At 40.5% G+C, this 27,460-nt stretch overlaps 1 protein-coding gene across 2 annotated transcripts in view; it reads right to left on the bottom strand.

The window, feature by feature from the left end:
* GALNT7 (polypeptide N-acetylgalactosaminyltransferase 7) overlaps positions 1 to 27,460 on the bottom strand; it is a gene marked incomplete at both ends in the record, with an annotated part of 66,051 nt that overhangs the window by 9,267 nt on the left and 29,324 nt on the right. The window contains 5 exons of one of the 2 annotated variants that reach the window (XM_079534664.1): positions 1,108 to 1,225; positions 3,360 to 3,542; positions 5,316 to 5,395; positions 5,564 to 5,694; positions 11,612 to 11,778. In XM_079534664.1, coding sequence (XP_079390790.1) covers positions 1,108 to 1,225; positions 3,360 to 3,542; positions 5,316 to 5,395; positions 5,564 to 5,694; positions 11,612 to 11,778 — 679 coding nt within the window. Of the gene's footprint in view, positions 1 to 1,107; positions 1,226 to 3,013; positions 3,197 to 3,359; positions 3,543 to 5,315; positions 5,396 to 5,563; positions 5,695 to 11,611; positions 11,779 to 27,460 lie in introns of both variants that reach the window. The other variant, XM_079534663.1, reaches the window with a different exon arrangement.

Here is a 27,460-nt window from a genome sequence, read left to right as displayed (position 1 = left end):
GCAACAGTGATAAATGTTATTTAGTTCCGACTGGTTTTGATCTGTGGAAATCAATTTAAAGGTCTCTACATAATCAGCGACAGCTATCCACTTCAATTACGAAATTACTGTATGTAATTTCAATCATGATTTAAATCTAAGCAAGATGGGGAATTAAAAGAATAAAAACCCTGTATATGTAACATCCTTAATAACTGCCTTTTGCATATGGATTTACAGCTGAGCAAGTGCACTCAGAGCTTTCCTCGAAGTCATCATCAGCAGGAGTAGCTGGGGAAGCTCTGAATGTACTTCTACTGAAATTCAGCTACAGTGTCACAGATCACTGCTGAGGATATTAGATGTCTCCACTTTCGTTTGTTAATTGGGACAGATTCCTGCTGTCTGCCACTTGAGTCATTACGAATACTGAAGATACCAAAAGCTAATGATTATCATCTTACATTTCCTGCTAACTGAAGAGCATGCATTTGCCTAGGATTGAAAATAAAATCTGCAGCTATTATGAATTATGCAGTTAGTGCTTCAATTACGAAGACTTCCCTTGAAGAGAAGTTCTTTAAATTTTGAGAAGCATCTGAGACCATTTTTCACTCACAAAAATGGTAGGGAGGGGGAAACCAGGGCAGTTTACGTCTTGTTGCATTGCTGTTTACTCTATATGCACCTGTGCTTTAATTGAATGGTGCTTGCTCTCTCATCACTTCCTTTAAATACAACATTATTCTACAACCACAAGCAGTGAGCAGCCAGGTCTTCCCCCTCCTGTCAGTCTGGTTTCAGGCTACTTATTTGGGCATGTGTGCAATCCCAAGCCCTTACCAAAATCCAAACTTAGGGACAGCTTCCCAACCTGACAACATCAGGTTGGATATTAGGAAAAATTTCTTCACATGAGTGGTCAGGTGCTGGAATGGGCTGCACAGGAGTGGTGGAGTCACCATGCCTGGAGGTGAAATGTTTAGGTGTTGTATTAAGGGACATGGTTTAGTGGGGAAATGGTGGTGGTAGGTGGATGGTTGGATTAGATGATCTTGGAGGTCTTTTCCAACATTTCTGATTCTATTATTCTAGGATTCTATGAAAGGTTTCACTATTTAATGTTACCTTGTAAGAAATTTCAAAATTTTCACCACCCCAGATCTGAAGGCCAGGATCATAGAGACCCAGTTCAAAAAAGAAATCACGTTCAATGGCAAACAATCCACCAGCCATGGCGGGGGACCTGGAAGAAGAATACAGTGTAACTCCTCCTGCCAAAACAATCAGAGAACATTCACAGGAAATAATAATTAAGGAAGCAATTCGCTGATAACATATAATAAAGATTAGATTGATGGCAATACACTGAAAGATCATAAAGCTTTGTCATAAGCATTCAGGGATTTCATGAAATGACATCGGTATAATTTTCAGTGAACTTGTGATTAATTTTTGTATATATAGATTCTTAATTATAGAAAATTTTTGTCAGAATTACCATTTCCAGCATTTTCCACCTGAGCATCAATAAATATAAAAAATCCCTAAGGAATATACCTGCAGTCCCCACTAGGCTGGGGATTAAGAAAGTGGGATTCAGTCCGGGGCTACTTCTCACATTACTGAAAGTTGTTTCTGTGCTTTAAGTTGTTGAAGATCATTTTGTCAGTTTTGCTTTAGTTTTTATTTTTAATAAAACAATCCTATCTGAGCAAAGCCATTACTTGGTCTTACATGCCTTAGTATTGCTGCAACAAAACACACACAGCCCGGGCATAACTGACTCGGAATTCTTTTTGTTAAAGGCATTGTGACTATCAAAGTATTATTGAAAATAAAATCATCTTTTAAACTATTCTGAGAACATGTGTTGTGTGTTTCTGGGAACAGTTTAAAGGATTTTAAGACCTGTTTGGATGGTAAACACAGAACACAACAGAGATGTTTGAAATAGTTTATCCCCCTCCGAGCAAATATTAAAGTTCCAATGTGGACAGCCTTGTCAGAAAATGGTATTATTTAGGTTGTACACAAAACAGATCAAAGCTTCATAACTTCCTTGCATGTGTTGCCATTTTAGCAAAGAACAATCACGGGTGAGGAGAGGGAATTACCAACATAAGTTCTTACAGTACTTAAATCATACATACAAGCAATAGAAGACATTAGACTCTGAAGATGTGAAGATTGCTTTCAAATGTAGTAACACGATTAGTTGAGTGTGAAGGGGAAAGCAATAAAAAAAAGCAGAACCACAGCCTTCCAGTCTTGAAAAGCAATCCAGAAACTCTAAGCTAGAGCTTCTAGCCAGTTTCTGTTTGCTGGGAAGAAAACATACCCCGCTCCAAAGCAGAAGAAGGTGGGATCTGTGTAAAAATTACTGAAGATTTCACAGAAAATAAGGATTTTTTTTCTCTTTTCCTTTCCATGTGATACACATTACAGTAAAATCCCCAAGCATATTGAGACCTTAGAAAACAACTAGCCAAGATTCTCAAATAGTATGCTTCTTTGTCAGATGTGATCTATTGTGAAGCAAGTGGGAGAAGCATGACAAAAGGGATTCTTTTGATATACGTACATAACCCACGAGCTGTATGCATGCACCAAGCCATGACAGCAACCTACAGATTTTACGCATTGCCAGCTGTTACGAATACTCACAGCATGCTCATTACTTCAAACAAAATGGTTAAATAAGCACTTTTGTTTCCAGCACTACTTTTTAAAAATATCGAAGCTAAATAAAGTTTTCTCTGGAAACAAAGTCATACGATGCTTCATCTCCCCAGACAACCCCCCTCTTTCTAAGGTACGCCCTGTTAAGCACACAAGAGCAGGAACGGAGAGGCAGCAGAAGGCAGCAAAGCCATTTTAAGCAAGTAATCAGTTGCAGCGTACAGGCCTGATGAAACAAAGCAGCTGGCGTGGTCAGAGGTAGGAATATTTTCAGGCTTAAGTATACATGCAAGATTTAGTGGATCAATATCTACTTAAGAAAAAAGAAATGGGTAAGTGATTTAGTGTTTACCGATACGGTTCGGTTTTTGTCTCTCTTTTTTCCTTCTCTCGCTTGGACAAGGGCACCCTCTTCCATAGCATACTCCAATCCCACGCTCCTCTAGCAAACCCATCTTCGTCACCACCCCCTTGCGGCACAATCTTAAAAGTGTTGCCATCTATGACATCTATAAGCGGCACAGTGCATGTGGTTCTGCGGGTGGCGGATGGTGGCGGGGAGGATGTGGTTATGCGCAGGGACCCACGGAGGATGCGTGCGCCAACCGTGATTCATGGGAGAAGAGGGAGGAGGGAAGAAGGAAAGGCTTTAGACACTCATTTGTTATAATTCACAGTATATAAACAGCTCTCTTTACCGATAAGGCTCAGTTTTATGTTTTCGTTTGGACTTTTCCTTGTGGCTTAATGGAATTCGTTTCCATAGCAAACTCCAGTCCCAGGCCCCTCTGGCAAAACCATCTTCATCCCCACCTTGCTGTGGCTCAATGGAATAATCGTTTCCATCTATGTAATCTATTAGAGGTACAGTACATGTAGTTCTGAAACGTTTATAGAAGGGAAAGAAAGAGCAAAATGCAATTTAAGAAGAGTAATATGACTAATCTGAATTTTTCACCATTTATTATTAACCTCATAAAGCAGTTCATATGAAAAGTCACTTGCAAAATGATGCCTTGTTACAAAAAAGAGAGGCTTTTGTTTTTGATGTTTTAAGAGGTTCTGAAAGCAGGAGAGATGGTCATGAAATGCTAACATATCAATTCACTTACACTTTATGTGTACTTCTTACAAAGCATTGCTGGAGGCAACAGAAGAGCCTGTAGAGGGCTAGGGTTCTCACAGTATTATTATTTTTCTGTAACTTCTATTCACATCAAACCTTAGCTGCCAATAAGGCAATAATGCTTAGCTTTTACTAGCGCAAACATGGATGTTCACTGTTTGCTCCCATTCAACCATGTTGCAAATCCAGACTTTAAGAATAAAAAAGGTGTTATTGGTGCTCATTTAGCAACAGCCTCCAAAAGAAGGCTTTTCTTTTTTTTTTTTTAATTTACAATGTGCTCCTCATAATTATTTCTCATATACAACTTCCAACAATGAAAACACATCATCCTGTTATTCTCTCCAAATTTCCCAAATGGATTTCTTGGTGACCAAACTGCAATCCTAGGTTTTTATTTTTTTATCCCAAGCACTTCATCTTTATAAGTCAACTCTCATACCAGAAAGGAAAACAAGCAGGAGACAAGAAGTGATAATGATGTGCTCTTTCCTTCAGTGCAGAAGTACCAGTATGCTGTACCTAGAGAACAGTACTTGATGGGAGGCTGCAGAGCTCCCAGCACCTCCACATGCGTGCTGGATGACCCCCCACAGCTGCCTTTTCCTCCCATCTTTTTGTCAGGTGTAAGAGCAACGCGGCCTCAGTGGGAGCACATGGAGTTCCCACTCCTTCTATCTGGTATTATGGCCTACATACAGTCCTGCAGCTAAGTTATGACCTTTAAAAAACACACAAAAAAACACTCTTCTAGAAACTTCTGCCAGTATGACAGGTTAATAAATAGTTTTTTAGGCTTAAACCATAACTTCATAGGATTAAAGTGTTTAAACAAGCCTGTGGTTTTGTAAACCCACGTAGTCCAGACTACAAAACTGGGAGCACGGTAGTGCACGGGAACAGCAGCCAGACACGGAGGCCCTGGGATCCCTGCTCTTATCACTGCACACAGGTCCTTGCAGACATCTGGCCTTACGGGACAGATGAGCTCAGTCCCAGGCCCTGCTTCCTTAGAGGCCATTCTCCACAGTGCTTTACAGAAGTTATAATGGACCATCTCACAATCCTGCAGTTATAAAACTCTTGAGATGGCAGTAACTTCAAATCCTGTTAAATCAGAACTTTTGCCATTACTTTTCCTTCACCAAAAATAACTGTTATCTTCAGTTAAAATAAACACTTTGTTTAATCATCATCCTTTCTCAGCTAGAATAGAATGTTTTTGTAACTGTGATCACTGAGATTACTGCAAAAGAGAAGCTTTGCTTGATATTTAATCTATATTAAAATATTTAGTCCACCTACTGAAATAGAAAATCTGGAGATTGATTTGCCTATTCTTCCTCCTCACATAGCTTTTGTGCTGAGAGACAACAAATATGTCATTCAAGAAATACTGACATGGTTTGATACAGATAGAAGTTGACATAGGTATACAACATATTACTTTTAACTTTAAAAGTGAAGACTGTTGCTTTGACTTTTGCTTTTAAGAGGCCAGGCACTAGAAATCACAGGAAAGCATTACCTGTCCTTGGAGATAGGAGCTATAAGTGGCGCATACCAGTTAATTCCCACCTCACAATGGGCGTCCAAATAAACCAAAACCTTCAAAAGAGAGAAACAGAGAAGCAAATGAACAATCATATCACAGAATTTGAATTAATATTATTTCACACTGAAATACCTTAATATTAAAAACAAAAAAAGAAAAAAGTTAAAGGTGTAAAATTAAGTACATATTTAATCAAGACTTGTGTGTGAGCTGGATCCTACCTGTCCAAGTTTAGCCTTCTGGGCTCCAATGCTTCTAGCCTGGATTAAACCTTCTCTCCTTTCATTTCGAAATACCTTTACAAGACCATTCCACTGCTTAATGTAGTCATCCAGTCTCTCCTTTAGGTGAGCTATCAAATAACAGGAAAAATTTATTTGGGTGAAGCTCAGTAATAGCCGTGTTTGTATTTTCAATACAACCCAACTCCAACTCTACTTAAAAATATCTGCAGACATACAGGACTTAGGGAATCTTGAAATCAAGCAGCAGCTTGTACTACTGTGCACTAAACACTAAACCTGTAGGGATTGAGCCCTGGAGCTCTCTGACTTCGTGGCACAAATTCACCTCTCTCAAGAAAAGTCAGGTCAAGTTGCTGGCCACACTGCAGCAGAGCCAGATGAAAAACTCCCAGTCACTTCAACGTATCATGAAGTGGCTTCAAGGTCTTCAAATGTGTTTTGACCACACAGAACAACATAGTTTCCACACTTCAGCATATGGTCTTTCCTCATCAGATAATGTCACACATATACAGGAGGAGGCACTGCTTTTCTGTTTATCATCTCCGTTTGCCACGTTTGGACTTAAAAAATATTATGCTAGTCTTTTAAATCTGGAAATCTGAGACAAAAACCCACTATATTCAAATTATTCCCCTCTCTCATCTAGACCTGTCCCACCTTGGGGTAGCAGTGGTGTTGGATTAATCTTTTAATTAAATTAATAAAAACAATACTTGGAAGAGCCAGAACTGCAGTGGATGAGCTGTGGTTCGTTGTACTGATGATCATGCTACCTACCCCACAGAACACAAAAAGGACGAGAAAATTTAAGCCAATTTTGGCTTAAATAAAGGGATGAGTTATCCAGAAGAACCAAGATGGGCTACACTGAAATGCTTACAGATTTGTATTTGCACTTGGGCTTTGCCAGACTACTCTGGAAAGCACATTTCTACCACACAATTTGAAAAAAGGATGCAAGTGTTGCATAATATTTTCGCACAGTTGATTCTGTTGAGAAAATTCAAAAAGGCAGAAGGGCTGGCAGTCAGGCACTCACAGTTTGAGGCTACGCTAATTCAACTACCGCTGTCCATTTGAAATCTATTCCTGTACTAAAAGGCTTGAACGAATCACATCCAGCTTCTGTTTCTCCATCAGCGCCCAAAATAAGCCACCTAAGCTGAGGCAGGGACACGCACAGTGTGGTCTGCAGCAGCCTGAAGGGGCAGACAGATATGTATTGGTGCTGAGCCAAGAGCATGCTGCCAGGAAGGACAGAGCATTCTTCTCCTCTGCTGCTCCTGACTCCTCCACAAGCCTGTCCAACACCTAGCACCCATGCTGGTCTTCTGCCTACTGTGGTTCCACATAAGCTGTTAATCAGGCTTGAGGAGTAGCTTTTGAATTGGCTGAGGTTGGCCTCTCTCCTCGTTGGTAAAACCACAGAGGTGGGCCAGGAGGGACAAGATGAGGTGGAAAGACAGGGACGTCCCTTGCAGTAGCAATCAGACATCAAGGTGCTTCAGCTATGCTGTTTTCTGCACTCTGACTTAAAAGGAGTAAAGCCCGGAGTTTGCTGCTCCTTACATTTAATAAGTTTTATATTCTTGCCAAAAGTATTTTAAAAATGTTTATTTTAAACAAAAGCTACATATAAATTACTCAGATAAAAATGTTTATTTCTTATAAGTGAAGTTTCCAAACTTGAAAATTCAGCAGTTCTGCCAAAGACCAGAAAATCTTCAAAATCAGTATTCTTTCCATAGTAATATTATCCCTCCTCTTCAACTTCATAAAATAAAGTTTTCTCAAGCAACAGTTTTAAGTATCCTCTTTTCCCACACACATTTACAGTTTCTTTTGTAAAGCCTTGTGAACTAGAAAAATGTCAAGGATCTATAAAAATCAAACAAGGGAAAGAACAATTTTATCACTTATGCTATATAGAGTAACGTGCCATGCGTTATATAGAGAATATGCAATATGACAGTTGTATAAAAAATGTTATAGGATAAATTTCAGTGAGTTATGAGGTCACACTGAAATAGTACTATGAGAACCTCTGTACCACACCGTTATATACTCTGCACATTCCAAATACATGCAACAGTCGGGAAGGTTTTAGAGTTTGTAAACTTATTTCCAGCTCTCTTGCCCATGAAGCCAAATGTTTTACTTATCAAAAGTTCAAGTATGTACGGTTCATGGGAGCTGTAAAAACCTGTAACACTGATTCACTAAAGCTCTTCCACAGCACAAGTCCCAGGGCTTTGCAGTCCATTATCCCAGTCTTTGCCAGGGCTAGCAGCAAGTGCTCTTTCCCACAGGAAAACTGAATTTTCCCCTTTTCCCATTTTATAGAGACTTGGCATTGCTAGGCTGCATGACAGTACTGTATAAAACCCTGATCCTTTTGCAGTTAGAAATATTGTTTGGCCAACATTAAATGCCGTTCCCCTAAAATGAATATTTATTATATCTGTCAACAGATATTTTATTTTCTGTTCTAAAATGTCCATTTTACCCCCTAAAGTACTATAACCACCAATCTGGTCTTCCCTTGTTTGGGTGGTTCTCTCAAGTCTCACTGCATGATTACAGCATGAATCAATGTTTTTAAAAAGCACAACCTTTCTCCAAAAGGCATTAGGCATTGCAGATTGCAGCTGGGGGTGGGGAGGAGGAGAGCTCTGTTTTTCTTCCTCTACTCATGGATGTCATTTAGTAAGAACAAGAGGAATGGCATCACAAGCCCTCCCTAAAGCTGCTGCCTTCCTGGTCCCCACAGTCTAACACTGCTAGTATAGGGCTCTCAGTTCAGACAGGGGTACCCATTCACATTTCAGATCCCACCTGTGAGCACTATTAAACTGAAAGTACTGTTACCTATCAGTGCCCATTGCTTCCCATTTTTATTATCATAAAGGATGCTATACCAGATAACCTTAAAGAAAACATAAGTAAATGGATTCTAGGATGCATTAGTACAGAGTTTTCCACTGCAAACACCAGAACTAGTGCAATTGAATTAGCTTGGCATCATCTTCTTGTTACTGTTCTGTCTGCATGTTGGCAAAGAAAGACATGCTGGAGCTGAATTCAGCACATCTCCCTAAGCAGCCCTCCACAGCCAAGACTCGCTGTTTGCAGAGGAGATGAAGGCAGGCAGGCAGCATCATTCTGCAAAGAGGCTGCTCCCAGCTGACTTTCCACAAAGAACTAAATGAAAAATAGCATTTTCAAAGCGCCGCAACTGTTTCTGCCTGTAAGGTATGTAAGGAAAAACAGACAAAGCAAGCAGTCTGAAAGCAGGCGGGGAGGAGAAAGTCACGAAGCCTGCCTGTTTGATCAGCACCACTTCTGCTTTGGCTGCAGAAGCAAAAAGCCACCAGCAGCTCTACTGTGGCAAAGACTGTTTCTGATGTGCAGCTCTTCTAACTAGTGTGGATCACTTCAGGCAGCTTGGTGTGTCACCCCAGCTATGCTAGATCATGCTTTTCTCCAGGGAGAAAGAAGTGGAGCTAAATTCTCCTCCTTCAGCCATTTTTAAATCTGGAATGCAATCTGAATGATTGAAATTAAGTTAATTATGTTTACCAAGTAATAGCCTAAAGCATTTTAATGAATTATTATAGGGAAATAATGCAGTTGCAGCAAGGTGTACAGAGTCATTCCAGTCCCTGCTTGTTTTCCAGTTGCTCACGCATGAGAACACTTCATCCCATGCTTACTTTACTCCATTTTCTGACCTACGTTATTTGGGAAAATGAAGTCTAGGAAAAATAAAGACAAGGGTCTGCTGGAAGTTAGTTCTAGGCTAGCTGTATCTATCAGCTTACCATACATATGTGTGTAAAAAGCACAGATTCTACATTCCAAAACAAGTTTCTGGAAAAATATTACCTGTATTTAACATTAGTCATATACTGGAAAAGTGTTGCGCCAGTTATGCCAAACTCAACCCATAAATGACATGTGTAGTAGAGAATCAGCTATGACTCTTGTGCAACCCAAATATTGAGACTGATCACTAGTAAAAATCTTGGTGATGTTTCTAGAGACCATCAGCATTGCAGTTATTTCATGCTGCTCACTCAGGCAGTCCTTGAACAGCTCAGAAGGAAAGCTGTGATCCCAGCTGCAAAGGAAAAACACAGTACATGTCTGCTGACTGAATTATTAAGATTACATCCCTTAGGAGAGAAGATATTTCTGCTTTATAATGTGTGTGTATATCTAAGCCAAATTCTCAGAGGCTGTAAAAAATATAGGAGGCTATTATGTACCATTCAGTATCTTTATTAGACTGAGCCAGATGTAGACAAGTTTACAATACAGGTAACTTTTCATCTCCTGTAAAAATAAACAGAAAATGATACCTGTCTACCTATGGGTATGACGTAAAAATTAGCAAACCTTAACTATCTTTAACAGCAATTTATACTCAATCCTGACTATGTGATCGGTTCAGGCATACCAGGCAGATATGCAGACATACCAGCAGAACACAATAACTGCTGCTAGACTGAATGGGAAGAAGTGCAGTTTGCCTGATGAAAGGGACAGGGCGTCAGCACAGAGCCATCTGCTGTCAGTGCCCAATGCAGCTATTACACAGAGAGGAGACCGAAGAGTGTGTATTCTATACTCCTGACCAGTTCTGACTTGCCTGTGCTCCTAAAAGCCTACCCTAGCTCCTCACTGTCATCTTAAAAGAAACTGCCATATGATGTATGATATAACCATATCATATATGCTTACAGTTCTGTCAAAATAACGGATTAGCTCTGCCCTACAAAATCAGAGCCATACAGCATCAAATGACACACAAGGAGCAAAGGCTTGAAACCATGATTTTTGCATGGGCAGAACTATTGAAGACTTTCCCTCTTTGTCACAGATTTGTATTTTCTACAAATATATTCTACCAAAACCTAAGAGTGTGAGTACCTTTTCGGCTCACTATTACCTTGATGCCTGAAAGTTTCTCAGGTATAATGGATTTATTCCCATAAAAATAGGGGTGAGGCAGATGTACTGCTATACAAGACAAGCAACAAAGAAATCAAGTAATTTGTTTGAAAGGAGAAAGTCAGAGACAGTAATCGATGTCTAAGCACTGTCTCAGTAACAAGAATACGCTTCTTGTGTGTATAAAATATTCTTAGTTAGGCAACTACTCTGTCAACTTCCATCAGAAAGCTAGGCAGCAATAAAATCTTGCAAAAAAACCTGCATTTTTAAAAATAAATTTCAAAGTAGAGCACTGAGTTGAAAAAAGGTGATTTCCTCTATACCAATCACCTTATAGTCATATTTCAACTCTCTGCATTTGGTCTCAATTTAAATTAGCCCTTAAGACACCACCATAAGAGGAAAAAGAGTCAGTGTATGTTTATATTTCTAAGAATCACACAAATACATACATTATCAGTATAAACTAAGGCTGTATATTACAAAGGAAGAGGAAAATCTTTGGATTTCTGAATTAATATGCAAGTCTCGAAGAAAGGCAGAATTCAACATGTGCTTAAATTCTTAGCTCCCTCACTGTCCTGAGAAACAACCACTTCAACACAGTGCTAAAGGATGTCAAAAATGAAAAAGATAGTGAAAAAGAATTGCCTTAGATAAATTTTTATCTAAAAAGAAAAAAAAAGAAGAAAGAATTTGGATTCCTCTACAGAATAAGGGAATGAATTATTCCTAACAGGTTAAACACAAACTCCTTCAATATTCTCAAAACTGTTTGTTTTCACAAGAGCTGCTCTCCCAGCAGACTCCTACATATTCCTCCATGGTGCAGGAGAGAAGTAACACAAGCCCTGTCTTTCAAGCAACTGACTGCATAGAAAGGATTGTCACCTTCATGAAAGCAGCTCACTGGAAAAGAGCCTTCCCATGCTGAAAAGACTGAAGAATCAGCTTGCTTTCCTTGCAGTCAACTCAGTCCACAGCAGGTAATAAATCAAAAGAAAACTAATTTTAAAACAATGCATTTGCCTTTTCTGCAAGCAGTGTATTAATACTCCAACATACCTTTGTTGCTGAAGTCATCAATCAGCACAATTTCTGCCAAGTATTTTCTAGGTGTTCTCTTAATGACGCTGTGAACCGTCCTCATCAGCGTGGACCACCCTTCATTATGGAAGACAATGACGACGCTGGAGGTGAGCAGGTTTTCATCATAATGCCAGTGTTTGCATCTGTGAAAAGATTTCATTGCATTGGTTTTGACACAGTGATGTACAACACCTTTCCACACGTGCATCTTTGCTGAGAGCTGTCTTTCAGACAGAAGAGAACGAGGACGTAAATTGTACTACAGTTCAAGCAGTGGCATGAGGCCTGAGCAGCAGCCTGCTTCAGAAAGCAAGGCCTTTTCCCTCCCACAAGAGAGTGGAATGGAGCTGCTGAACAACTGCTGCCTCCATGACCATGTGCGATGGTGTGAGGCTCTGCACATCCCTGCTGCCAGCACCATGCTGCAAAAGAAGGCTGCAAGGTTGCACCAAGCTGTGGCTGCCAGAATGCCCTTAAGATACCATGATTTAGAGTGGGCTAAGCATTTGGCTCACTTACTATAAAATACTTGCTTTTTACCTGCTTTGTTTTTGCCTTTAAAACACTTCCACTGGCTTTATGCAGACAAGAAGGGATCTTCATTATTTATATTTAAACTTTCAGGCATAACAAACGTAGCCAAAAGAAAGGTCACATTTAGCTCTCCCTCTGCTCAAAATGCATTCACATGTTTCACCTGACACACAAAAGCAACAACCTTGGCCAAATCTGTGCAATTGTCCATAGTGTTAGAACACATAGCACAATCACGTGGAAAACTCAAAGAAATAAAGAGAGAAACCAAGCCCTGAAGGGCCACATCACTTTAGAAGTTATGGCTAATTTGAAAATGTAATGCCTATTTAAGGTTTGCTAATAAATGCTATCACATTAATAACTTGCACATTTTGATTGAAACAGTTTATATCCCTACAAATGCATTGGATGGACATTCAAGTAACAGGTTCAGTCAGGCCTATATCTGGCTGTAATATCTTTTTTACTTACTCTCATCTTTCTTATGCCTCAGAGAATGACATTGGAAATGTGACTATTTCCTATGCCAGTTCCTACTATGTCCTTCAGCAGAGCTCTGCACCACTAAATTCCAGCTCAGTGTGCCATGAAAAGCCTTTCTGCATCCACTTTAAACATTCAACATTTCAATTTCACTATGTTCTCAGAAAAAAACCATACATCCCCTTGTCCTTTCCTGTGATTTGTGCCAAACTTTGTGCCTGCGCATTCCCTAAATAACATCACTGTCTTTGAATCCTGTTTCTGCTGCTGAAGTTATAAGGGCAACAGCCTGTAATACAAGAACTGAAGATCAAGAAAAAGGACAAGCAAGTAAATGAACATAATGGCACTAACACCTTTTTTTTGGCCATTTGCATTTTTGTCCACCACAAAGTGGTGACACAAAGCATCTGGAAGATCTGCTTTTTTTCTTCCCCTGAAGGATTACAGATGATTTAGAAGCAAGCAATGCAAGTAATTCAGCCACACTTCTCAACGTTCATTAAATCATAGTCATCAACGATACTTCTGTTTTGCAACTGTTCCCTTCCTCAGCTACATCCCTAAATGAGATTATTCACTCTCCCTAACTACAACCTGCCCAGAAACTCCTATAGCTTGAAGTTTTCCTACTTGATAATCAGCCCCCTTTTCCAAATCATAGAATCATGGAATCATTAGGGCTGGAAAGACCACTAAGATTCTCTAGTCTAACCATCAGCACATGCCTCTGACCACTCCAGACCATGTCTCTCAGTGCCACATCTACCCTCTTCTTGAAGACCTGCAGGGACAGTGACTCCATCACCTCCCTGGGCAGCCTGCTCCAAGACCTCACCACTTTCTGAGAAGAAATTTATTCATTTGTTCTACTTATTACAGAGACGTAGTGCTTTAGATTTCAATAAGCAAAAGATGAAGGATCTTATTCTTTTTTTCATCTTTCAGCAGGAAAAATTTCTACTAGAGACAATCTGACTTTTCAAATATATCCATCATATATTAAACAATTATTCTTGATGAATGGAAACACTGAAACTTCCACAGTTATATTTCTCTATATACTTAAAAAGGTCAATGCGTACTCCTCATGCACCAGAAAGAAAACTAAAATTGGTCAAAACAGGCTATTCATTTTGCTCCCTGGGAGATGAAAATTACCGAATGAAATCCCTCTATAACTAAGAGCTATCTGATCACGCACTTTCTTTCTCATTCAGGCTTGATGCAACCCCTGAAACAGCACGATCTCCAGAAGTGCACCTAAATTTCTAAAAGCCTCCCCCTCAATTGCTGTTATGCCTGAAGTAACTGCAGCTAATCACATTCACAGCTACCAACACAGGTGCTAGATGGCCTTTTTTTTTTTTTAAATGGATCAGGTGACTCATGTATTCCTTCCACAGATTCCTCGCAAAGATTTCAGTTGATTACAAGTTGCAGCACTTCAATCTGCACAGCAGCACTTAGGCTGCCAGCGCCCTGTGTAGCTATTTGCAGAGATAAAAGGGTTATATGCTGCCCAGGGGAATGAAGTCAGCTGGTTTGAGGAAGATTTTCCATTGTGTATTTAATAGCAGATTAATAACAGAGTCATTTTCTGTTTTATGAATACATATTCACCTGGATTAATTTTAGTGGCACAGGTACATTAGAATGCAGGAAAACAGTGGTATATATTCAAAATCAGAGTGCCAGCTCAGCGCTGTTCAAGAACTACGTAGAAAGAAGAACATTTTGCCTCCAGTGCTGCTGACCTGCATCTTCAAACATTATGGTAGAAAACTTTTCTTTTTTCTTTTCATCCAGCTAAAGACAGTCGTGATATTTCAGACTACCTTCAAACAAAATGAACACTTCTACAAACCAGAATTTTCCATGAGCTTTTTTCCTCTTATAATATGAGGCAGTAAGTAACTTACCATATTTAAAAAAAACTCAAACCCATTATCATAGAATCACAGAATGGCCTGGGTTGAAAAGGACCTCAAAGATCATCTAGTTTCAAACCCCTGCCATGGGTCAGGTTGCCACCACAAGACCAGGCTGCCCAGAGCCACATCCAGCCTGGCCTTGAATGCCTCCAGGGATGGGACAACCACAACATCCTTGGGCAACCTGTTCCAGTGTGTCACCACCCTCTGAGTGAAAAACTTCCTTCTAATGTCTAAACTAAACCTCCCCTGTATCAGTTTAAAACCATTCCCCCTTGTCCTATCACTATCCACCCTTGTAAACAGCTGTTCCCCCTCCTGTTTATATACTCCTTTTTAAGTACTGGAAAGCCACAATGATGTCTCCCCGGAGCCTTCTGTTCTCCAAGCTAAACAAGCCCATTTCCCTCAACCTTTCTTCAGGAGAGGTGCTCCAGCCCTCTGATCATATTAGTGGCCCTTTTACAAAAAGTGGAATTCAGAACCACATCTGTGAGAAATTTGTAAGCATTTTTTAAAATCTGTATTTAATATATATTCAAAAGATAAAGCCAGAGTTCTAGATTTGTTTTTTTGTTTTTTTTTTGCTACATATCCAACTTAATCTCCTCGAATCTGTCAGCACATTTCACTTTTTAAATTTGAAAAATCATGTGTTGCAAAATGTGCCATTTGTAAGTCGTAAAAATGTTACATTTATACGTCTAAATCACGCTTTTTTTCCAGAGACTTCATTTCACTTACTGGACAGTCAGCACACAGACTTATCAAGCATGCAAGCTTCTGCAGGCTGCAGTAGTTTACAGCACAATCTTGCCTCTCACCGTGCACTGGGAATTAGAGGTTTGCTTTAGATATTAGCAATTAATGTATTTTATAATCGATGTGGCATTTCTTCCAAGAAATGTGAGTGGGCAATTATTTGAGTGACAACCAGAGAGCCTCCACTCTTGTTTGTCCATACCCACCGAAAAGGAGCTGGGATAACCTTCTGTGAGGCAGCAGTGACATCCAGTGGTTGGCAAACCAAACACCAAGAAACCACACATGTTCCATGCATCTCAGGCTGAATTTTACAGTACTAGTCTACCTGTGAATTTTAAACATCAGAAAGGGAAGTAAAAATGCTTACATTTCCAAGCTCATGCTTCGGTTTTAAAAGACAGGGTCAAGTAGGCATGGGCATCCAGACAAAAGCTGCTACTGAAATCAGGCACAGAGAAGGTTCAAAGCACAGAAAGCTCTGTGACAAAGAGGATTTAAATGCGCTTCAGCCTCCAGTTTCATCCCTAGTCTCTGTCCTGCCCATACACAGCAGGGGGCAGCGTCTGCCCTGCACGGTGCCCATTCAGCTGCAGCCCACAGGTCAGCTGGGATAAGCTGAGAATCAAGACAGCTCACTTAGAACAAATAGTTGAAATTCTCACTGGTGAAGCTGAGGGGAGAGATCACTGCAGCTCTCTGCATCACTTTTCCTGACCTCCCCATAAAGAGTTCTTGTACGAGGCAAGCACAAGCAGAAGCGAACACATCCGTGAAGGACTGCACACAGCTTTCCTCAGCAATGTCACAGGGAGGAGCAGGTTTTTTTACTTTCTTTCTAGAGGGAACCCACAGGTGAATGGAATCAACACCTTCAGACCAGTCCACAAGTGAAAACTTCCTGCTCTCAAACAAGCACTGTATTACCAAATGAAAGCATGGGTGGACTGGTGACTGGAACAAGAAGTAACCTTTCAAAAGATACAGCAGTGATCTAATGGAAACAGAGTGAGAAATGCTTCCTCTGACCATTAGCCAATATACTAACTATGTGAATTATTTCCGCTCTCCTTCCACCCCTGCTGCAAGGAAGCAGCACCACCCACTATCCCTTTACCTCCTCCATCCCAGGAGTGATGGCATGCCAGTCATAGCAGAAGACATCTTCTCTAGGGAATGCCTCTGTTCAAGAACCTACAGAGCTGGGCTGGAACACTCCTTAGCTTGAGGAAATTCCTGCTCTCACAGCTTAGTGCCCTACTTACTAACTTGCCCTTGATGATGTCCTGCAGAAGTGATTGCTTGCCTGGTCCAAGGCCTGGTTAACCCCTTAGCTTCCCCTGATAGCAACCACCAGACTTGCAGATGTAGGCTGTCCACTGCTCCCCCTGAAAGAATGGTCCAGCCATGAAATAAAAAATATATGCAACAAATGATGACAGCACTGTGACAGTGACTTAAGAGTGAGCCCCAGTCAGACAGATAGAGGACAATTTGAGATCTTGAGCTAACTGAAATGCTTCTCATGTTGCCCTGAATTCCTCCATTCCCTAGCATGCAAGCATCTCAACTCAACTCCAGAAAAAAGTAAGAGTGTGTGGCTACAACCAGTTTACCTTTCCAATACTGTTGTCTTCAGGTCAACTATCTAACTAGCACCTGTGTTTTGCAAAGGCACACCACGTCCCTGATTTCAGTGAACTGTGCTTGTGTACTTAGACCAGCAGGCAGCTGTTGCTGTCTACTGTGAGTGCCCCCAGAAAACTCCTGAGACCCTCAAGTCAGTCCTCCTTCAAGCTGAGCTGTAAATCAGTGAAATGCTGAGGGTCTCAATTTGTATTAGTAGCGTTTGTATTAACAAATAATCCTAAATTGTAATTGACAATAAAGCTCTAAACTCCATTTTGCAGGAATATAAAGCTGCTCAAAATTTAAAATTGTATTTTAAGTTATATTTCATGTTGAAAAGTGTATGAGATTCATAGTAATATCAATTATCACCTACTGTTAATTGTTTGATAGCATATGCATTTTTCTCTCTGAGTGGCTTTAATGCTAGCAGAACCTAACAAGAAGTAAGGAGCTCTGTTTCCATTTGCAGCTTCCATTTCTCATAACATCAGCTCTTATCTTATAAGGACACAGAGGTTCAGCAGGCAGCACGCTGTTTACATATCTTCATTCTGAATTCAGGACTGCTTGCTGTTTTAAGATTTATTATGACTACTGCAGTAAACTGCACCCCCCCCTCCCCCCGAAAATGGATGAGAGCTTCTTTCACGAGGCACCTTGCAACAGCTCACTCATCCAAACGGCTGCCAGTACCACGGTGTTAGCTGAGGCTCCTGCTTAAGTGCCTGCAGGTCAGAGGCAGCACTGCTCCAGAAGACAGAAGTGAACTACACACAACCGTGCACTTTGTAAGATAACTAAGTGAATCTATTGTTCATGCTGTATTTGTTACTTATTAATCATTACAGGGTATTTTTATGCATCATCACATCAATACAAAACTGTATTAGTTAACTTACAAAACAGGAGTTACAGAGAAGTAAACAGATGGACCAAAAAGGACTGTTTGACCAGTTGAGGAGGGCTAGGTGATGGTTTTTTTTGCCTTCAGCATGCAATAGCACAACCACTCTTACACACTTTTTAATAGCTTAGACTAACGCCAAAACAGTATTTCCTATTTTGATAACAGCTATAGGCTCTGTATGATTCCATTCTGGAAGCAACCTGCAAAGCTATGTGACTGAGTTTCAATACTGGTGCCCCTGGAAGCACAAGCTGTACTTGCTACCATGCCTCTTAAAACCTCACAACTCTAATTCATGACCAGATTTGTACAGAGTGCCAACACTGGTGCTAACGGCAAAGTGAAAAGAATAAATCTTGCCGCCTTTTTAATCACAACAATCTTGCCCATAGTATCACTTTCACAATGCTGAAAAAGGATAAGCAGTAAATACATCAGGGCAGGACAGTGAACCCAGAAATAAATTCCCTTCCTTAGGGGAAGCTGCCTTACAGAGACAGGGAGCCAAACCCCCCTTCCTCCCTGAAGATTCCTGTTTCATGTTGTGCCAATAGCTGTCCTCAGCTTGTTTCTTCTATGACATTCGACAGATCATTTTCACTTTCCAAATTAGAGCTGTACTGTTTTATGGCACTGCAGATCTGCAGCATCCCCTCAGCTCAACACAGCATTTTCCAGTGTTTCTCAAGTCCCCCTGCAGAACAGTGGCACGCAGAGCACTACCGCAGTGAGGAGACAGACAGCAAGAGCCAACCACCAGGCAGGAGGAGGCATTTCTGCAGGTTGATTACACAAAAGCTGTTTGTTGCCCTCTACCCTCCTCTCCCCTCTGCAGCAGCCAGCACTGATTTGTCAGAAAATGCTGCTAAGAAGCTAATGCATTACGGCAATTCCCATCATTTTTCTGCTTGGGTATGCGCTGCTTTAGGAAGTGGCAGCTAGACATATTTGTCTATGTAAAGCTCAAAAGAATTCAGACTATGCATAATTTTGGATTTATCAAGCACTGACAGGTGTTACCTAATACAATAAGCAAAAGGCTATGAAAAGCTTGGGGCTCAATCCCAAGAAAATACTTCATTTCTACCACACCAGACGTCAAACCTCAAAGTTCCTGTCCAGGCTCAGATGGGCTGATTTACAATTTATTTTACATCAGTTAATTTAAAAGCTCTTAGTAGTACGTTTCTAATTAGCTGGAACAAGATAGAGCATAAGAAGTTCAATTATCTTTTAGCTTTGCATTCAGATTACCACTCCTTTGACAGAATGCTTCCTCCATTCGGCTCAACTCTTTTTCAGTTGAAACTTAGAATCTGAAATGCTGGTGCTGACGTTAAAGAAAGACAGGATCCATTTTCACTCTAGTTTTCACTTTTAGGACCTGAACCGTTTAAATGAAAATAAGGATCTTCTGAAAGTATAGAGCCTGAAATTCAAACCTTTCCTGACCACAAGGAGATGCTGACAGTACATTCCCCATTACCCTTTAAATACTTTTTCTTTCAGGAGGCTTGTCAGGAGTGAGGCAGCTGGTGGCCCACCGGGCACAAGCTGGTCCTCTCCACTTTGTTTGACCACTGTGATGCACTTGCCTCAGCCCCAGCACTCAGTGAAGCACACAAAGGTTGTTGGGCATGCTGTTAAAGTGGTCTTCTTGGTTACAAACAAGTACAGTGTACCACTGATTGTTGTGAAGGCACTGTGTGAAATGGAACCAAGTCCCTAATGCTCCATTTCCAATGACGCTGATACCAAAAGTAATTACTGAAAGCTTATTTCATATAATAGTATCAAGCATGTAATTTGCACAGTGCTATAATGAAGCTACTAATCAAACTCCTGAAGAAAGCAGGCTTCACTGTAGAGCTTTTCTATTCCATCTCCTTAGCTATGAAAAGATTCACTGACAGCTAACCACTGTAAAAGAAAACAGTAAGCTTCCATTTTCACACAGAATAAAAAGACCACCTAATTCTGATGAGCAGAAGGATTCATCTACCTCATCTCATGTCTTCAGTGCTGTTCAAACTGAAGACTTTGATATTTTTTAAACTCAAGTCAGCACTAAGAATTTGCTGTAGCATTTGGTATTTTCAATAGCACTTGGCCCAGCTAAAGCATCCAAGATACCGCCATCAAACTATGATAAGAAAAACATTAAGTTTCGCTAAAACATAGCTCTGTATATGCGTATATCCTTAAGTAAGCTCAGAAGTCTTTATTTTTGGCAAGAATTTCCTCCTCCGCGTGTACTACTAATAAAAATATAGAATGAACATCTTTCAAAACTTCATTTATGATTTTATAAACAAGCCAATCCTTGTTCACCTCTGAACAAAAAACCGTATTACAGAATGTTGGGAGATGCAGAAACAGTTGTTGAAAAATACATTTCTGCACAAAAGAAGCACTGTACTCACACAAGGAAGAGTTACTTTTTCAGGTTTTTCTACAAAAGCTTATCAGCAATTCTGCTTGAAGTAAAATGGCGATCCAAAACAACAGATACAATTATTCAAGTATGAGTTTTAATGGCCCAGGAGGCACGTCCTGTATGTCATTAAAAAGGAAAATTTTTTTAAAAAACCAACCAGATAATGCAGGAAAGGAAAAAACACTTAAAAATATTTATTTTGTCACATTACTCCTGGGTAATGCACTTGAGATTCCGGCTTATGCTGGTGAACAGACAGCAGTTATCTACTGTAATACTGAAATAAAAAATCAGGAAGAGATTAATTTGTCTTATGTCATAAACGTTCACAAAGAGTCATAATACTCATAATTCCTGCAGTCAAACTGCTCAAGGTACAATTCCTACTATGCCTGTTAACAGGGGCTGTCAAAAACAGCCAAGCACAAATGGAGTCCTAAGACTAAAACCCTCTGGGTCAGTAAGAATGATTTGCAAGCAAGCCTTCTATGGGTGGGAAAACAACAGCATATCAAACCTGAGCAAAGAATGTTGAGCATTCACCTTTACTTACAGACAACACAGTTAATTACCCAGCAGAAATCTGACCAGCATTGTGAATATCCCTGGCTTTAGGGCTCCACAGTAACCAAAGTCAGTTAACAGGAGAAATAGCGAGTTTCTAACAGCTCCACTTACAGTGGACTTAATGAGTGCTTCTCCACCTAAATTTCAATCCAAAGCACAATGAGTGTGACTTCAGCCTCCCAAAATGCACCAGTATGGATGATGATTTTCCATTATGAAAACAGACTTGATAAAGAAAACCCTGCATTGCTTCTTAGTGCTTTTGAGAGAAAATAAATTGCCAAGAGAGACTACTGCAATTCATGCATTGTCGATATGTATTTTTTGCAGCAATGCGAAATGCAGGTTCTTTGGAACAACTAGCATTGTTTTGGTCTTGTATAACCAGATGCAGCTTGCAGATGCAGATGTGACATACAGCCTCTTCTCAGAGCTCCACATTCATACTCATCAACACTTTTGTCCACAGTATAGATTTCTCAGCTTTTTTGATTCTCTTTCACAAGGAAGTCACTACTGAAACGTTCCCTAACATCTGCCAAGAAAAGCTCATGATTTCAGGTGTTACAATTTGGCCAAATGGCCATTCCCGAATACACGAGGAAGAAAGTGTCTGAGAACAGCTGGGGTGGTTTAACCAATGGCGCATCATTATGCCTGACTGTAAAAAGCTCCCAGCTTCAACTAAATGCTTTCTCCCTCAGCAAACTAGCTACTAAGGACAGCCACTGAGGATTAAAAGCATAAGGTAAAAATTCACTTAATGACAAAAAAAGCAAAATGCAGTTTGGCTCTTCCTAGTTCGGGTGGTTGGACTAGACGATCTTGCAGGTCGTTCCCAACCTTGTGATTCTGTGATTCTAGTCAGGAGCTGGCCAATGCATGGTGACAATACAAACACTTTTTTTTTTTTTTTTTTAAACATACTGGGAATATTATTCTGCTTACATAGCCATAGAACTACTGTTTTCCATAAGAAGTTAAGAAAGAACATTTTCATTGATTTAACAATTAACTACAGAATTCATGTAAGCAAACAGAAATTGGATTTCTAAGAGGGATAATCAACTCACTTAGATCTCTATTTTAAACCTATTGAATTGAAAAACCAATTTTGTGACCAGAGGTCTCTTCAGTTAGGCTTTTGTGCACAGCTCCAAATGTCACAGTCCCTTTGGCCAGCACTGTATCTGCTTTGTCCTTCCTATCTTTAATTATATCAAAGAACAAAATAAAAGAGTTGAAGGAAAATAGGAGAAGCTTGTCCTGAGGAGTCATTCAGTATTCCATACTCTGAGACATGAGGCTGAGAAGGCACAGACATTTCATTTATTTACTGCTTCCAGATGGAAAGAGGGAGAGGAGGGCCGGATTTACCAAACTGCTAGGCAGTGGCAAATAAAGAAGCAGAGACTCAGTGCTTGGATGAGAAAATTGAATAGTAGCCTGTTTTAAATAGATTAGTGAGACTTTTGGCACCATTTAATTTTATCCAGGGAGGATTGCCTTCATTAAATAAACCAGGTATAAAAATTACTAGAGTTTAGATTTGACACACATGTAGACAAGGGAAGCCATCAGTACTACTACAGGGAAGAACTGGCCACCTGTGCTGGACTCTGCCATCCATCACAATGCACCAGGAAGAACTGGAGCACATGGAGGCACAGAAGCCACAGGCAGGAGACTTCCACTGCCTCAAGTGAGTTGGTAAATCCAAACTCAAAACCTACACTGAGCACAACACTGAGCTCTGCTAAAGAGCCTGTTTGGGAGCCACACTCTAGTTGTAGCCACAATGAGTGAAAGTTCAATGTCAGGATGTGTCACAGCAACACTTTCTCTTAGAAAGGGAACTATAAAGAACTGAGTAGGCTTGTTAAAATGCTTTCAGGTAGCATTTCAGAGTTTTCTTCAAGACAACATATTAGAAGCTGAGAGTGTTGTTTACCACTACTTGTAAATAAATAAATAAATAAATAAAAAGCCTAAAAGGAACGAGGAAAGGCAGCATGATTAAAAGTCAGGTGCTGTTAGCAGTGAGAAGGAGATGTTTTTTAAATAAACTGGGTGGTGTCCAAAAAAAGAAAACAGAAATGAATGCTAATTCAGGCAAACTGAACGTAAACAGTAAGATGGGGGGGGAAGTTTGAGAAAACGATACTAAAGCATGAAAGCCACTATTGAAATATTTTTTTCCAAACAGCACAAGTAGGATAGGCTGTCTGCCAGAAAGCCTGCTGGGCTGATAGATGATCAAAATAGAGAGAGATCACTTCAGAAGTGGGAAAGGTAACTTAAGCATTCACACTAAACTCTCAACAGCGATGGACACCAGATAACCAAGGAAAAATACAAAAACAGAGCAAGCACATAGCGATACTTCACAATAGCTTTTAGCTTTTACTTTATTTGTGCTTTATACAGTGTAACTGCTTTTGAAATTTTTCTTCTTTTTTTTTTTTTTTTTTTGAGAACCCCAGTATTTCCCAAAGAATGCAACACAAATTGACAAAACACTGTGGTGTGTAAGTACTGCTGACCAGCCTTGGTATCAAGCAAACAGATAAAGGAAAGTCTGACACCGATTTTTACAAAAGGGCTCTGGGGTTTCAAAGAACAGCAGACTACTGAGTCCTACTCCAGTGCTGTGAATAGAAGCAAATAATCAAGAACAAAACTAGTAAACTGTAAACACAGCATTTGTTGAAGTAATCATGCTGCAGAAACATATTATTAATCTTTTAAAGGAATCAGAAAGTATGTGGATGTGGGTGAGTCTGTTGGTAGATTAACAGAATTTCCAAAGCCTCTGATAAAGACTCTTCAGTTTCTTCAGAAGCAAAGACCTACAGCAAAGTACAGAAGGATAAGATGGAAGGTTTTGTAGATCAGTAACTGCTCAAGGAACAGGAATGAATGAATATTGCTCACGCTGAAGGGAATTTGTGACTCTAACAGCCTATTAAAATCTAGGCCGTCTCTATTGAAATGTAAGAGGCTGCAGAACAATTCAAGGAACTACTCAGGCAACAAGCCATAAGGAGAGCCCACTGCAAGCACAAGTGAGTGTACATGAAGCGTAAGAGCACAGCACTCAAAGACAGCCTCTGAACTTGCCGTTCATTGTCACTCAAAAAGTCTTGGAGTTGAACACAAGCAGCTGTGGGAGTATTTTAGCTCGAGAGTGATGAAAGGGCAAACAGTGGTAGGAATAAGGAAGAAATACAGAACAATGATGTAGCAGCTCGATGTTGTTACAGCTGATATTTCTGTATCACAGGGTGGCAGAATAACAGGGGTACATGACAATTTCCAGGAGGAAAGGTTAAGCACACACTGTGGTCTTCAGCCTGGAAAGGGACTTTGACTCACAACGTAATGAATTTCAAGAGTACAAATGCTTTTAAAAGACAATTACATGCACAGAAAAGGTCCATGAAGCATGATGGTCCTGTTGCAATTTCTGGTTCACAAAACCCTGACCTGCTGGTTGCCAGGAACTAAAGTTAGACCACTCCTGCATGATTTCTCCCAAGCACAAGTTATTCCACAGAGAAAAAAAATTGAGAAAGCAGATCTCTGGTCAGACCCAGCACATTTATATTTATTTATCTATTTTTTAAATTCTGCACAAGTGCTCTGCATGCTGGAAACAAAAACCCTGCTGTTGCTCTGCCTACCAGTAATTCTCTTCAGTGAAGATTTTTTTTTTCAGAGGATGTACCTCATACCTGACAGCATTCATCTCTTGCCCAGGTCCATTTTCTATTTCCCTAGCAAAGTCTGTTTATCTTGAATCCAAAATCATCCAGATTATTTATTGCTCTGTTTTTATTCAGCTTTATCTCTGTGTAGACTCCCAATCACAAAAATACCCAGGGAACAAATAAATTAATCACCTTATTCCCTAAAGCTAAGGTTTTATCAGAGTTCTGCTTAGATTCAGAGCAACATGTAAAATTGAATACAAATGCTCTTAAAAGGCAGAACTTGTCAGAATTAAAATAAAATAAAATAAAATCCATGGATGGTAAAAATCACCAAGTTTTAAGGAAAGGTTTGGGATGCCATTCAGAGGGACCTTGACAGGCTGGAAAGGTGGGCCCGGGTGAACCTGATGAGGTTCAACATGACAAAGTGCAAAGTTTTGCACTTGGGCCGGAAGAATCCCAAGCATCCATACAGACTGGAAGGAGCGGTCCTTGAGAGCAGCCCTGCAGAGAAGGACCTGGGGGTCTTGATGGATAAAAAACTTAACATGAGCTAGCAGTGTGCCCTTGTGGCTTGTAAGGCAAATGGTATCCTGGGCTCCATCAAAGGAGGGCTGGCCAGCAGGGACAGGGAGGTGATTGTCCCCCTCTACTCCACCTAGAGTACTGTGTCCAGCTCTGGAGCCCCCAGCACAAGAAGGACAGGGAGCTGTTGGAGAGAGCCAGAGGAGGGCCACAAAGATGATCAGGGGACTGGAACACCTCCCCTATGAAGAGGGGCTGAGGGAGCTGGGCTTGTTCAGCCTGGAGAAAAGAAGGCTATGGGGTGACCTCATTGCAGCCTTTCAGTATCTAAAGGGAGCCTACAAACAGGAGGAGGATCAACTCTTTGAAAGGGTAGATATAACTGCAGGACAAGGGGAAATGGTTTTGAGCCGAGGAAGGGAAGACTTAGGTTGGATGTCAGGGGGAAGTTCTTTGCAGAGTGGTGAAGTGCTGGAACAGGCTGCTCAGAGAGGTTATGGATGCTCCATCCATGAAGGTGTTCAAGGCCAGATTGGATGGGGCCCTGGGCAGCCTGGTCTGGCATTAAACGGGGAGGTTGGTGGCCCTGCATGTGGCAGGGGGGTTGGAGATTCATGATCCTTGAGGTCCCTTCCAACCATGGCCACTCTGTGATTCTGTTTTCTTCAGCAACCATTCAGAGGTTTTGGACAGGGCCTGCTAAAGCTGTTTCTACCTCTTTGCAACTAGAAGTAAGGGGGAAAACAAGTCCTGCTCCACCTAAACCCATCATAGTTCCTCATACCAACAGAAGTGATTGACTTCATCCTCAAAACAGACTGGTTAAGTAACTCAAAGTAGGAGTTCACATTGCTAACCTAAGGAATAGGACAGCATTACTTGACAATCTGCTTCAGCGCACCAGCCAACATTATCCCTCCCTACAGAAGGCAGCAAAACTTAAGCTTTTTTTATGGAACTGAGACTGTCTACAATCAGCAGCAAAGTTCCTGCTGATTCAGTAATGGCAGTTGGCAAATCACCTTGGCCATGGGTCTGATGGAAAAGACAAATCTAACTGCAGCAGGATGAACACCCCTTCATGGGGCTATGTGTCTTTTAAACTGAGAGAAACAGTTCTTACAGTGCTGTTTCACTCCTGCCAATGCAGTGTGGGGAAGCACTTAACACCTTTCCCTGAACAAAACTCATTGCTAAGGGTGATGCTGAAGAACTTCTATGCCCCAAAGAGAAGGCTGACAAGAGGCCTACCTGGATTTGAGTGTCTCTGAGTGAATAACCCAGCCTTTGACTAAAATATCTTACTGACTTAACAATGCTAAGATACTGGTAGTCAAAAAAGGATGACTATATTGTTCTTTGGTAGAATTGAAGTGAATGCTGCCCAGTCTTACAACCAAAATGGCTTCAAGACTTACTGAATGGATCAATAGGGTGAAAAGGGGGAGAAAAATAAATGGTGCATCCATGAGGAAACCTGCTGTTTTGCAGGGGGAAAAGCAGGAAAGTGAATACACTGATACGTGAAAGCATATAGCAATACCAACCAATCCTGCATTGCTTTCCTTCTCTTCTGCCTTTCCTGTGGGACGCATGGGGATTGCAATAAACCTTTAACAGATTTAAGATAACTGCAAGCTTCTCAAGTATTCAGTATATGAAATATTCAACATAAATTTGCCCGAAAGATGTATTTTGCTCATTTTTTTCATGCTGTTTTGTTTGCTTTCTTAGGATATTAAACAATAAAGCCTGACTTTGATTTGAGCTGCTGGCTCTGACCACCATGGAAGACTTATCTGTAAATGTGCTTGGAGGAAACTGTAAAATTCAACATTCCTGTTCCGCTATCAGTTGACAAACTTGTTTCTCTTCTTTAACTTCAAGCAGGTGGAAACCTTCAGTAAGTCACCCCAGGAATGTGGCATGAAAGAAGTCCCGCACTCTGTGCACTTCATTCATTTTAGTAAGCACACAATGAGTAGTAAATCCAAGCAGTAGAGCATGCAGAAGCATGAGTAAGACTAACGGCTCACCAGGTTTCTCCCACCTCTTGACATGGAAAAACACCCTTTATGAAGGGCCACAGCAAAGTCTTGGTAAGCAATCAACAGCCAGCCAAATAGATAGCTGCCTCAGTTGGAAGCATCCAGATGTTGGCACCAAACCCTGGTATAGAAATAACTCCACTGCTGGGGAGAATAGGAACCTATTTTATATTTAAATTCATATAATTTCCTATCCAATGCAAAAAAAAAAGGCTTAAAAAAACCACTAATCAATAAGATTGCTCAGGGACCTTTCCTTGATATTTAACAAGGAAAATAA

This window comes from Tetrao urogallus, assembly GCF_951394365.1.
Source record: "Tetrao urogallus genome assembly, chromosome: 4".
Lineage (NCBI taxonomy): Eukaryota > Metazoa > Chordata > Aves > Galliformes > Phasianidae > Tetrao > Tetrao urogallus.
This window is presented reverse-complemented; position numbering and strand designations above follow the sequence as displayed.